The 14116-nt window shown below is 54.0% G+C and overlaps 1 protein-coding gene across 2 annotated transcripts in view; it reads left to right on the forward strand.

Moving 5' to 3' along the window:
- LOC105186904 (Myocardin-related transcription factor) overlaps positions 1-14116 on the forward strand; it is a 202892-nt gene that overhangs the window by 160503 nt on the left and 28273 nt on the right. Inside the window, exons 1-2 of one of the 2 annotated variants that reach the window (XM_025307422.1) lie at positions 94-709; positions 10133-10614. The exons of the other annotated variant lie outside the window; for it this stretch is intronic. Of the exons in view, the coding sequence (XP_025163207.1) occupies positions 10524-10614 (91 nt within the window). The 5' untranslated portion in view covers positions 94-709; positions 10133-10523. Of the gene's footprint in view, positions 1-93; positions 710-10132; positions 10615-14116 lie in introns of those variants that run through there. 2 annotated transcript variants of the gene reach the window in all.

The following is a 14116-nucleotide window of genomic DNA, read 5'->3' on the forward strand; positions in this document are numbered from 1 at the left end:
CTCTCTCTCTCTCTCTCTCTGTGTCTTTCCCTCTGCCTCTCTTTCTCTCATTCTTTCTCCCTCGTGCTCCCTCCCTGTCTCTCTCTCTCTCTCTCTCTCTCTCTCTCTCTCTCTCTCTCTCTCTGTCTACGCTCTACTGTCTTCCCTCATCTCTTTTCCACCCCCTTTCACTCCGCTGTCAACGTCGAAACGTATCAGTGCCTGTGTGTGCGTGTGTATGTGTGTGCGTGTGCGCGCGCGCGCGGGGTCCCACGCGCTTTTTCGGCCACCCCCGTGTCGCCCCCACGTCGATTCTACCAGCGGGCGAGTTCCCCCGCGGAAACCACGTGCGAGTGTTGTGTGTTTACGCGCAGCCAGTCTGTCTCTTGGGATTTTCGGGGTACCGTGGCTGCGGACGAACCTCCGCAAGTGGGGACCTCCACCTGTCGCGAAGGTCGCAAACTAGTCGTGAAAAGTGCAACGTTCGTGGTCGGTGATCGGCGCTGGAGTCCTGGTAGCGCCATGTCGAGATGAAAACGAATAGTGGTGTGAGTTACCCCTGTGCCGACGTAGCAGCGCTACAGTGCGTCGTTGTGGGATGTGCGTCCGTGTTGTGTGTCAGCGTGTCACCGGCGACGACGTGAGAGACGGAGACGCCAAGGAGGCTGGCGTGCACCTCTCGTTAGGCACGACCGATGCTCCGGCCGGCCTTCACGGTTGAAAATGAATGGTGTGCATTCTGCTTATACCCTCGTCCGCTATACGTTCGTCCGCGCGGGAGATCGATCGACGTGCGGAATCGATCGGCGGCTCGTGCCTCTGTGAAACGCGTACAGTAGTACATCTCACGGCGCCGCATGTTGAACGTGAATGCGCGTCAGGGTTGTCCCTTGAGTGTATCGGCCGATGCTGATCAACGATCGCCGTTCCGCGGTGTTCCGCGATCGACGACACTCGCCCGCCGATGCTCGTCCGGTAGCACCGTTTCCACACGACGACCGCGGGCCACGTCGATTTTCCTACGTCGCATCGCCAGCATAGACCGTTACTGTAATACTCTCGATGCGATCTGACGATGAGCGGAAAAAACGCGCGGCGCCTGGCAGATCGCGACGGGGGGAGCGGTCGTCAGCAAATCGAGCGTGGCTCTCGGCCCGCGCCGCGTCGCGCCGCGCCACGCCGCGTCGCGTTGCCCGCGAGCTCCGCGAGAATTAGGTTTGCCAAGATCGTGACAGTTCTCTCGGGTTGCTTTGCAAACGTGACAGCGGTGGCAGTGTGCCTCGTCGGCTTGCGTCTCCTGTCGGATACGCCAGGTGTGCTTCATTGTATCCGAGCGAACGGCGAGACGGGGTGCCTCTCTCTTTCTCTTTCTTCTTCTCCCTTTCCTTCCTTCATCATCGTCGAAATCGAGGGTAGCTTCGAGAGCGAGAGGATCGATTCGCGATGATTTACAACGACGGGAACGACGCGCGCGATGAGAGAGCGCGGCGGGCGAAGCGAACGCGCGGTCGTTCGACGAGAGCGTTTTTACGGCGTCGTCGTCGGTCGTCGGCCGCGCCGATGAAATCGGGTAGTAAAAAGCGCGTGTTAAAGGCCTAGCCTCCGCGTCCGCGCAAACTCGTTTAAAGAGACATGGGACTCGCGCAAACTCGTCCCGCCTCTCTCGTTGACGGTTTCAGCGCGAATCAGATAAAATCAGACGCACCGGGACGTAGGGCCCCGAAAATGCACAAGCTCGACTCGCGCGTTCCTCAGCCAACCGCTAATGGACTGCGATAATTACAAGGTGTCCGATTCGGAGCACGACGGCTTCAAGGACCGCGTCCTCTCTCTCTCTCTCTCTCTCTCTCTCTCTCTCTCTCTCTCTCTCTCTCTCTCTCTCTCTCTCTCTCTCTCTCTCTCTCTCTCTCTCTCTCTCTCTCTCTCTCTCTCTCTCTCTCTCTCTCTCTCTCTCTCTCTCTCTCTCTCTCTCTCTCTGTCTGTCTGTCTGTCTCTCTTGTTCTCCCTCTCTAGACGTCGCGTTCAGGCCGGAGACTCGGCTTAATGAAGCGATTCCTATCGGCATCGGTTGAATCTGATAATTAAATCAAGCGCCGGAGCGCGACGGCCGCGGCGTCGGATATTAATTGAATCGCGATCCCCTCGCGTTCGATCTACCTCGTTTCGCAAACACGTCCGGCTGGCCGAGCGGAGCGCTCGTTTCTCCCCGCGACGGCTTTTGACTCCCCTCGCGCGCGCGCGCGCGCGTTTCTCCGCTCGCGAGATCGCAGCGTCGATTGCACTCGATTCGGTGCACTCGGACTCTTCGTCCGGCCGCGAGACCCGACTTCGAACCCCGCGCAGCCAACGGTCCTCGTCTTTTCGATCTCCCCGCCTGGGACGTAGCGACGACGGCCTTGTTCGGATAATGGGCAGAGAGACTGCACGCTCGCGTCGCGGCCATCTGTTCTCCCGCTCGGCAAATTAATAAATCGCTCGGATACGCGATCATATCGCCGCTCGTGACCGATATTGACAGTCACCCGAAAAATTGGGAATATGTATATCGCGCGGGAATCAAGGGCAGAGGAAAGACGCGCGGTGGTCGTATCTCACTGCCAGAAATCGGGAAGTCGTCGGTGAAGTTTCGCAGCCCAGCGGAATTTCGTCGTCGGTCTCGCACGTCGATCTCGGAGCCTCGCTTGTCCGTCGGCAGCGACTTCGACGACACATCGATGGAGAATTGGCGATTGGAAGCAAAATACCTCTGCTCGTACGTTGCTTAGCTCCGGAAGCTCGACTCGGTGTCCGCTGATGAGCTGATGACGACTCGCTGCGATTCCTATAAGTTACGTAAAAGTCACAAGCCGACGCGATTAAAGCGCATTAGCCGCGTGACTCCGTTTTTACTATCCAGCGACACCCGTAGCGATCGAATCGTCGAGAGCCCGCTGGGGAGCCGCGGTCGCAGGCGTTTGATTTCGTCGCTTGCGACATCCTATGTTGATTAGATCATGACGGGATATTATTTATCGGAACATTAAGGGCCCGCTTAATGCCTCGGTCGAATCTCGCCTCGCAACTGCGTTATAAATGAATATCGAATATCGAGTGAATTTAATTACTCGCGCGTTCGATGCTCGTCGTCGTCGGCGACACGCTCGCGGGTCGACGTCATTAGTCAGCGGCCAACGAGAGAGAAAGAGAGCGAAACGCAGAGGTCGTCGTCGTCGTCGTCGTCGTCGTCGTCGATAAGAATCCGCGTCGCTCAATTTCCACGTTATGGTGTCTCGGTTACGAGCGACGCTACCGATGTCGAAGCAGCGTATTCCTCCCCGCCCCCTCGGTGCAATAATTCGCTTTGGGCGCTCGTCGGTCGCCAGTTAGCGGTCGGAAGAGCTCGGCCGAGTCGATTGAGTGATATAGACGCGGCAATTAATCCGTTTAATAGATTCGTAAATCAGCTCGATCGTCAAGCGCATCGACAGTTACAGAGTGGATGTTAAATATCGGCGGTTCGCCTCTCGTGTGTTTGCACAGGCACTCTCTCGCGTGTTGCCGCTCGTCGATGGTATTTAACTGCTTGGAGAGGCGCTAACGCGCGCGCGTACAGCTGTCCTGTGCGTGCGTCGATTCGCCGTCGCGTCGGTGCGTTTGCGAAAAGAAAGAGAAAAGTCCGATGCACGGCTACCGCGCGTCTATTTATCCTGTCGCTCTTCGAGTCGTCCGATCGTAACCATCGGTTAACCATCGCTGTTGCGGTATTAATTAAACATCCGTGCCGTTGTTGTTGTTGTTGACGTTGATTCGATTCGAGAATTAATTTATCTGTTTCGGAACGGAAACAAATAAAGCTTCCTCTCGTTGTTTTCTTTTCTGTTTTCTGGCGGAACCCGAAGAAAAAAAGAATCAGTAACGTGAAATGTCAGTCCTTGTAAAAATAGCTCGAGCTGCCCGAGAAAGAGGTCCCAAATAAAACTGGGCCCGGTGTGGACACCTGAGAGTTAATAATTATGTTCCTGGCGACGATTCTAATTCATTACCGGAGGAAACAGGATCTTTCGCGGCTCCGCTCCGAATTTACGACGCGCTTATCCTTATTGCGCAAATTAACGGTCGAGAGTTTTAAAAAGAGAGGAGGAAAAAGGGACGGCGGAAGGAGCGCGAAACGGAGAACGAAAGAAAAACACCGCTGAGAGACGCTGAAGCATCGTCGAAAACAAACCGAGCCGAATTCACGTGTCGCGCATCGCCGGGATGTCTCTTAATTAATACGGCTGCATGATGTCGTTTATCGGAAAACTTCCGAACATATTAATCGCCAATTAACGTCCCGTCGTAAAAAGTTATTACGGCCGGCGGTCGCGGTATCGGCCGGCATAAAGTCCACGTCGACAGTTAAGGTATCACAAATCGTGATTCGGCTTCGCGAGCGCTCGCCCGTTCGCCCGTTCGCCCGCTCGCTGTGGAATAAATTCGAGCGCGATGCGGGGCCGTATAGTGAAAGATCATGAAGATCGGCACGGCCAGATAAGAATCGACGGTATTCTCGGGGGCTGATGGGTCCGTGACGACGAAAAGACTTTGGAAATGCGTGTCGAGGCCGTCGCCGTCGCCGCTGCCTCCTCCTTCTCCGCCGTCACCTCCTCCTTCACCTTCTCCTCCTCTTCCTCCTCCTCCTCCTCCTCCTTCTCTTCCTCCTCCTCCTCCTCATTCCTCATGGGAGGGGCCCGACTATTTATCTCTCTCTCTCTCTCTCTCTCTCTCTCTCTCTCTCTCTCTCTCTCTCTCTCTCTCTCTCTCTCTCTCCCCGATGCAGGGGGTCCGTTGCCTGATTTCTCTTTCGCAACCCTCTTCGTGAGGCCGGGCGACGCGAACACACGCGAGCACGGCCGCTCGTTTATCGGAAAGCGTACACGAGTCGTCATAATAAAAACGTACTGTAAATTAGCGCCGGTATAACCGACACGTCGGGAGCCGCCTTCACTCCGCGGCTGAAATTAATGCGCGCGGGCGCGCTCGTGAGCTACGGTCCCTAAAGAGCTCGGCGATTTAACGCGCTATCATCTACGCTCATTCGCCGCGATGTATCTTCTTAGCGCGTTCAGCTGTAACGACTTGTAATTTGCTAAATTTCATTCGCCCTCTTTCGCAAGCGCTTCGTCCCACTCGCTCACGCGGCCCGGCTTACTTCCGTGGCATTTGCGTCATTCATTTGTTCCTCTCGCACGAGTCCCATTGATCTTTGTGACTCGCCACGGTAGCCTCAGCATTATTTATTCCGCTCTTTCCCTGCTTCCACCTTACATTTGATCGCGCACGCTGCAGACTTTATTCCGATGCCGAAGCGCGTAACACCTTGCGCTCGCAATTTCCTGGAGCGAAATCTCTGCGGGGGAACTTGAGTGACAGCCGAGTGGCGTACGGATTTTAGTGACTCTTGGCTCGTGCGTTAGAGCGAATTCTTCACTCTGAAACGTCGAGTAAACATTTGGGCTCGTTTTCGGTGAGATATCGTACCGAGAAGATTTAAAGAGTACTATCTGTCTTGAGTCACTGAGCGCAAAAGTGTAAAGAAAAAAGCAACATAGGAGAAAACTGGCGACGCGTTTTCGAGTACGTGTCTGGCGGAAAAATACGAAATAATAGAACGCGGTCGGGGGGTTAAACGAGGTACGCGGCGCGGCGGTAGGTACCCTCCTCATCTAGATCTGCCACGTTAATTTTGTAACTTGATACGTCATTAAGGTAACAAATTACGCTATTAACCTGGCTACGGTTAATTAGGCGAGACGTTATAAATGGCAGAAAAGCTACGCGAATTAATCAGTGCTCGATCGAGCCTGGTCGCCGCGATGCCGTAGCTCCTTGCTTCCTCCCTCCCCTCTCCCGCCCTTTCCACCGCCTCTTCCTCCTGCTCCTCCTTCTTCGTTCCTCCCTGCGTTCCGCGGCTCCTTAATAACCGTAAGCGCAATAAGTAGGTTGATGGAAGAAATGGAGATGAAATAATTTCGTGGACCGATCCGGCGCGGAGTGCGCGGTATTAACGAACAAGCCGGCGGCAACGAGCACGCGTTATGATAGTAATTACGTTAATTACACGGCATGTAGTGGCCGGCTGAGGTAAAGATAGCCCGATAAACCTGATTATAATGGCACGATTTCGCCGTCGTAGGACAAGTTAATCCGACGACATTATCGTGTCCCGCGCGAGATCGCACGCGAGGATCGTAAAAGCGCGAGGAGGGAGGTGGGGGGTTCGTCCCGTCGGGGGTCGACCCGAGTTCTCTTCGAGAGCAACGCGACCGACTCTTTATCGCAGAACGATAAATGTGTGTCTCGTTTCTTTCGATCGCGCGAAAGCACTTGCGCGATCTCCGCACGAAACGTCGCGCGCGACACGAGAATTTACACCGCGCGAAAAAAGGTTCGGAAAAAATCACGAGTTGTGGGAGTTCGCGAGGAGGACCGCGACGTCGCGACGTACGTTCGACTTTCTGCAGGCGCCGGTCGAATCGATCGCCAGTATTGTAATTAAGAAGGATTTTACATAATGATCGAATAGCGAGTAACGGTCGCGCCGCGTCGGATCGCGTGGGCGGTTATTTAGTGTGCGGACAGCGCGGAGCCGTCTCTCTTTAATAATTTCGGCGTTAATTAAATGCCGATGCGTGGGTGTCGCGGTCGAGACGAGTCCGGCGGATTCGGATCCGTTTTGTCAACTTTCACTGGCCGTCCCGGTCCTCTTCTCTCGCTCCCTCCATCTCTCTCTCTCTCTCCTCTGTCTCCTTCCATTCTTATAATTCCTCCGTTATGCTAGTCGTTAAACCGCGGCAGCCCGTCGACGAGCGTATGTTTGCGTCCGGTGGCAAATTAAGTTTCACTTCGGTCCAACCGACACCGTCGCGCCAGAATCGCGCGTTAATCGCTTAATAATTTCTCGCGCGGTCCGATATCAATTTGCTCGATCGGGAAATTACACGGGAGAATACGGGATACCCGTGCTTCCGTGCGATTACGCTTCCACGAGAGGGGACGCTGTTTGCTCGTACGCTCGCGCGATACAATTTCGCGGCTACTGCCTCGAAGTCGTCGATGCTAAATCTTGCCCCGTTGTGGTTTCACTTATCGCGCGGGGGGAGGCAGGCGCGGTGTTTAAACAACCGCGCGCGACGAGGCGATCGTATACACCGCGCGTATGTGTGTGTGTGTGTGTGTGTGTGTGTGTGTGTAAAATCGCATATATACGCGAAAATACTCGAAAACTTATTCACCGGAGGTGAAATATTTTGTTGTCTCGCTTTCACCTCTCTGGATTTTTCTCAATGAGAGGTGCCGCGCGCTCGGCCGAACAGTACGTCGCCTCTCTGCTCCTCTCTCTCTCTCTCTCTCTCTCTCTCTCTCACGTTTTCGAAAGTTACGCGACGCTCGACGAAAGACCGACCGACCGACCGTCCGTCCGTCCGTCCGCCTCCCTCCCTGCCTCTCTCTTTTTTTCCGCGTCGCCGCTGATTTTACCGTAATTCACGGCGACGGAATGAATCGTCGCCCACGCGCCGCGCCGGCGAGAACGGCGACGCGAACTCGTTCGCGCGGCGTGACGCGAGCTGTGCCGCGAGCTCGTCCGTCTCGCCTCGCTTCTATTAATTCGATACGATTAGGCCGCACGACTGCCCACGATTCTCCGCGCTAATTGCCCCGAGGGAGGCTGCCTTCGAGCCTACGGAGGGAGGTGGCTATCGAGGGGATTAATTAAATTGAATCAAGCTTAATTAGCCGTGACCGCTCGTGACTCCGAGGTGCGAGGTGGTTCGCCTAAGGGCGCCGAGGAGATGACAGGGCGGATGAAAAGTTCGACGATGGATTGAACGTTCCGCCACGCCTGGCATTAATCCTCGCGTGCGCGAACGCGACCGCGAGCGGGGGGGAGGAACGTATTAATCGCGGACACCGATGGTATATTTAACGCGTAACGCGTGCGCGATTCACACGGGGATCTTCCCGCTTAGAGTCACCCGCTCATCTCTCGAGTGCTGGTGTTTGTTTTCAATTGCACTTGTCCCTGGCACTTTTCGCGATACGTTTTTGTATCGAGAGAAAAGATATCTAATGAGTAAAGATATATTTATTCGCTGAGTATTAGTAAAACCGTTTATTGAGAAACTTAAGTTCTTCTTTTATTCAAGTAGGGAGGAAGCAATCGCCTTCTCGAGGAAAGACTATGATTTCAAGAAAATGTATATTTTGTCACTTGGAAAAATTTGTCCTCACTGCAGAAATGCAGTGTGTCAGCTGCCGTGAATAGATATTTATCCTTCGAATAATTTTTTATTTTTTAAATATTTTTTTCTTGATAATTCTGTTACGATACGACTCTCCTCGTGCTTGATAGTTGCCAGAGGACGAAACTTTCTTTAGAATCCCAGATCGAGCTTGCGGAGCAAGTTTAATTCGCGAGACGCGTAACAGGGGATTTGCAGTCGCCCGACTGTTTTATCTCCTTTTCGTTTTCTCGACGTGGCGATTAATAACGATCACTCGACGCGTGCGTTAACGATCTTTTTTAACCCGCTTAGTCGTGCGCACGCGTGTGTCACGGCGCGATTGCGACTGCCTCGGGTGTGATTCACGTATATAAATTATAAAAGACAGGTAGAAAGATGCGAGTAATCCTGCTGGTTAACAAACGCGCGAAGCGTGTCGTTTATTTTGCATGATCGCGAGCAAGCGCGTGCGATCCATATATGGCACGAGCCGGGAGCTGTCCATTAAACGTTCGTTTAGTGTCAACGCGGCCTGCCCGCATTGTCATAATTCGTTTCCCCGAATCGTAATATATAGATATGCAAATGGCGGTGCGTGTGCGTCTAGCTAGCAAGAAATAAATATACATCACGTCTCACGTCAACAACGCGAGAATCGTTGGCGCGCGTTAGATTCATGCCGCGTTAGCAGAGACGTCCGGATTAATGAATCAAACGTGAAATCGGCCCTCGAGTGCGCGCGCTGCTGATATTGTCGGCGTTTCAATCTGTCACCGGCGCGAGAGAAAACACGCGCGTGAAATTCGGAGTGCCGGGCGATAAGGCGCGATCGCGAGACCCACCGTCGCGTCGCGGGTGAAAGCGTTACATCAGCGCGTGGCGACTCGATTGTTTACACACGCCCGATTAATTGGACGCTAACGGAAGTACCGCCCGTACAACAGTCCTGACGAGTGTCCTGACGCAATATGCAACGTAGCGTAACGTTACGCGACGTGTGTCGAGGTGCGCGACATTTCACAGAGGCTCGAGCGATCGAAGTATCGGTTTCACGATAAACGCTGGACATCGCAAAGCGTCGCGGTAACGTCGAGACGACGTGTAGTCTGCAGCATCTAATCTTCTCGCTATTACTGGCTGGACGGTTTTTTTTTTCTTTCTCTCTCTCTCTCTCTCTCTCTCTCTCTCTCTCTCTCTTTTTTTTTTTAAAGAAGGAAATGACAATAGCTCTCTTTTGCAACTTGGATCGATAAATCGACAGACAGACATGTTTATTAGAGACTTGCGAAAAAGTCCATCCTCGGGCGCAGTGGAATAGCAGTGAACAAAAAAGCGAGGCGCACAATATTTGCAATAGAAAAAAGTCGAACGTGAGAGTACATGAATGTACGAGTGTATGTGGAGACGAAAGAGTGACGAAATGTTGGTTTTAAAGAACAAGGTCGATTTTGAACAAGCAATCGATGTGTTTTTTTTGCAAGTAAGATAGTGCGTACGATTTATCGCTGTTGTTGAAATGTAGCCAATAGGTTCAAATCCTTGGATCGATCCTTTCGGACGTCGCGAGAGCATTACAAAGACGTCGAGGCCTATTGGTCGCTATTTCTAACGGTATCTATTATATATCGTGGGACGATATAATAGATTTTTTATTCTAAACATTTATCTATTCCTTTGTCACCAACCAGCATCTATTTTTATCCACGATCAACAGCCGTAGCGAGAGGGTTGAGCAAAATGTGCAAAATTCGCGAGAAATATCAACTTGTCGCTTTGTCGCAACCTTTTATCTTTCCTTCGCTTCGCAATGTCCGGCGCATCGAGCAGCATCGACGAGCGAACGAGTCGAGGAGTCGATTCCTCGTCGCGCTCGACACGTTCAGCCAAGACGAATCGTCGTCGCTTTGCAGGAACCGACTTACGCAGGAGCATCATCGATCATCGGTTACGAAGGGGTGGATCGAGAGTGTAATCGCGTCTCGTGATCCGCTTTGCCGAGACTATCATCGCCGTCCGTTATCGCGAGCCCGCGAGTTTTGTGATCAAAACCGCGCGATCAAAAAGCACACCACGTCGCTCCGAGGTTGGCCTCAGAGTGCGTCATCGTCCCGTCCTGGGCCTCGTCTCTTCTCTCGCGCGCTTACGTTTCTTCCTCCGAGGAGAAAAATGCCAGCGCAGAAAATGTGGGACGAGGATGCCCGAAATGAGTCGCGCCGGCACCGCTTGACCCGTTAAACGTAGCGATATATTTCGCTCGTGCTGTACGATAAGACGAAATTGTAATTTATCGTGCCGTGCACCATGGTTACCTTGGACACCGAGCAGAAGCCCGAGCGGCAGCATTGCGGCCGACGCATGTGCGCCATTTGCAGACGCATCAAACGAGATAAAGGTAATGAACGACATGATTTTTATCTCAAACGCCCCGCGTCGCGCGCAGCGCGCCGCGCGCCAGTGTTTAGCGACGTCCCGACATTGGGGCATCTAGAGGGGCGACTGCATTTCGCCGTTTTTCTTATTTTCCTCACTTTTTTCCAATCTTGCTCTCTCGTCTTCTTTTCTGCGGCGGAAGACGAGGCGTGATTGGAAGTCGCGACGCGCCCGACTCGAGCGACCGCTCGGTGAATAAAAGCGATCGTACGATAATCCCCATCGGCTCTTTCAAAGCGCAGCGCCTCTTTTTGCGCTTTCTGTTTTTTTCCTTCTCTCTCTCTCTCTCTCTCTCTCTCTCTCTCTCTCTCTTTTTCCTCCTCAAGCGGCCTTGTCGCCCGCCTGACTCGTTGAACATCGACAATTCGCGCGCACAATCCGCCTCGTTCCGCGCGGAATTTTAAGAGCTGTTATTAAGGCGGTTAATTATTTTTTCTCCCCCTTGCGCAATAATTCATAGTGCGTTGCATAAAAGCAGCGCGAGCGGGCGAGCGAGCGAGAATGAAACGCGCGCGACAGAACGTTTCGCGCAATTTATGTAACGAAGGGGAGCCGGAGAACGTGTGCGCTCGGGACCCCTTTCTCTCCTACTCACCGGGGCCCCCGATCTTCGGTTATTACTTTCCGCGCGTTGAATCGCGCGTTCACCTGTCAACGCGCGCGGTATAATTGCGCGAGACGAGCGCGTTGCGTGAAATACGCTCGGCGAAAATAAAGATCGTAAGATCCCGGGAGACGTCCGTGGAATCCGCGAGCGTCAACCGTGCGATCCGGAGCGCTTGGCGGAGACGCGCGCGCGTGTTTGTGCTCTCCTGTGAAATTTACGAAAAAGGACTCTCCGGCGCGTAAACGCTCACGCGATATAATAATAATAGCGGCATTCATCGTCTTTCGTGTTTCTGGAAAATGTAGTGAAATTTCATGGGAGAACAAGGGAACATCGTTTTCATCGTTTCGAGGTATTTTCGCGGTAATGTCGTCTCCGTCCCGTGTGAAACTTTCGTGTTACCTTCGAGAGGAATTTCACTGTGCGCGGGGAGGGGGGGAGGGAATTTAGAGAATATCGCGCGACTGTATTTCGCTTTCCTCTTTCAACTTGAGACATAAAATGTGCTCGAATCACGGACTCGCAGAAGAGCAATAAAGTGGTTTTAGCGCGGTGACCGCTTCGTCGTCGTTGATATATTCCCCGGTTACCGCGTCGTCTTTCCAATTAATTCGCTGCAGTTTTCTCAACATCCGCTTTGGCCGCTTCCAAAGAGGAGATCAGGAGGAAGGAGACGGCTACGGAGCGGAGGAGCAGGACGCGAGGCGCTCACGCGAGCCCGTCGACTCGCACGCATTATGCAGAGTTACGAATGTGTTCCGCGGTTCGAAACTGGTTCGTCTTCCTTCGTTCCTTCGTCCGTCCGTCGTCGTCGTCGTCGTCGTCGGGCCGCGTCGCCGTTGCGCGTCCTCGTTGTTTCATGCAAATCGCTCGTTAGTCGAAACACCTGAAATTCCCGTGTGGGACGCATACATTGTCCCGCGGCGCACTCGCGAGGCACCATGGATTATTCATCCCCGTGGCGTATTCGTGTTAAGGTGACAGACTGACTGACGGACTGACGCGGGTAGGGAAGCGAAGGAGGGGCGGAAAGAACTTCCTTCCTCGCGCCTCGGGGTAATCGCCGTCCGTCTCGTTCGATACGTCGGCGCGCCGCGGATAGAGCGATGCGCGAGCGTTGAGATCCTGACTCGCCGCGCCGCGGCGAGGATGTACCGCGCGAGAGACGGCCAGGATTTTCTTTATCGGACTGCTGGAAAAAAATTTGTCGACTCTGTATACCAAGTCGCTCCGCTCGAGGCTCCGCTTTCTGCGGCGATCCATCGCCGGCTCGGTAACGAGAAAACACGCGTTCGAAATTCCCGCGAGATACCGCTTGGAACCGAGAGCTATGATCATAAAATGCGACACTTGGTCGGGTGGTAACCTAACCTAACCTAACCCACCAGCATAACCAAGGTCACACCCCCCGGGCAATATGTAATTTCAATTTCAAACGAGACTGTTCAATCGCTGAATTGTCACATGGCCCTGAGAGTGAAGACCAACGAAGAGACGATCGAAGACGTGAGAGACGCGCGAAGCTACCGCGAGCCGCCGAGGAAGGGGAGCTCGCGGGCGTGAAAGGGCGCTTTCGAAATCCGCGCGCGTGCGGGCGCATGAATGAGCGGCCCCCGTCGCTTTCATTCATCCGCGACGCACGCAACCGCGTAATCGTACAGTCAAATAGACGAGAGCGCGTTCGATTTCACGAACAACCTTGCTCTATGCCTGGGCAGTTATGGCAGGCGCGACTAGGCCGGAGGTCCCGATTATGATAAAGCGCGTGGGCCGCTCGCCCACGCTCGCCCTTCGCTCGTTCATTCATAAATTCAGCTCTCTCACCGGGGCGGCGCACACGCGCTAGCGAGCGAGCGAGCGAGCGAGCGCGCGCGTGTCTTTCGGTGGCTCTCGCGTTACACCTCGTTGCTCGACGAGGCGTGTCGTCCCCGTTGATACCATTTCGTCCGCGATACTACGCGCGGCTCCGCTCGGCGCCGCGCGACCTGGGAAATTGCGGGGGTGAGGGGGAGGGGAGTGTTGTGGCCGAGAGTATAATGAAACACGTCGTCCTCGACTTTCCTCACGGCACGGTGACCGGCAGTTGGACGGAGGCGTCTCGGTTACCTAATCGGCGATGTTTGTCGCGAGTTTCGGTGTTGAGTCGCGCGCGCTATGGCTGGCTATTTATTACGCGTCTCTCGGAGCCTGCTCGCGCAGCCTGTTCGCGACATGTTTCAGCCGACTTAGGACGACCTAAAACCCGTCCCGAATTCTTCGAGAAAGTTGCGAAAAGAAACAGAGCTGCGGTTCGCGATGTGTTCGCGGGCGTTATTCCCCGGCTATGTGGAAGAGAAGAAAAATCGAGGTACCTTGTCGGTGTCGGTGTTACGAGCGAACGAGAGTGTTTTCAGGGACGTGGCGAGTGGCAGCGAAATCCGCCGCGCTCGATTCTCGCGCGATAGCTTGCTTGCCCGTGGAAAAGCCGTCGTCATATACCGCGAAGCATTCCCCGGGTCTGCCGATCGGCGCGTTAACATACGAGCTCCTTCGCACATAAGCCTCACGGCGTCGCTTGCGCGAAGCCGATTGCAGGTTGCCAAAGCGGTCGCGGAATCGGCGAACGCGCGCGCGCGCGCGATTATGCGACCGGTCTATTTCTAGAAACGCTCATGCGCTCGCCGAACATACTAATTATTTTTTACCGCACCGTTGTACCGCTCGCCTATGGCGAAGCGGCCGCAAGAAGCCGAATGATACAACGATGAAGAAGAAGTATCTCAGATGCGTATACGAAGATATCGCGGGTCTCTCTACGAGAAAGAGGGGGCGGGGGGGGGGCCACAAACGGGGATGTCCGATACCTAAGCCGAGTATC

The sequence above is a fragment of the Harpegnathos saltator genome, unplaced genomic scaffold (genome assembly GCF_003227715.2).
Source record: "Harpegnathos saltator strain DR-91 unplaced genomic scaffold, Hsal_v8.6 scaffold86, whole genome shotgun sequence".
Taxonomy (NCBI): domain Eukaryota; kingdom Metazoa; phylum Arthropoda; class Insecta; order Hymenoptera; family Formicidae; genus Harpegnathos; species Harpegnathos saltator.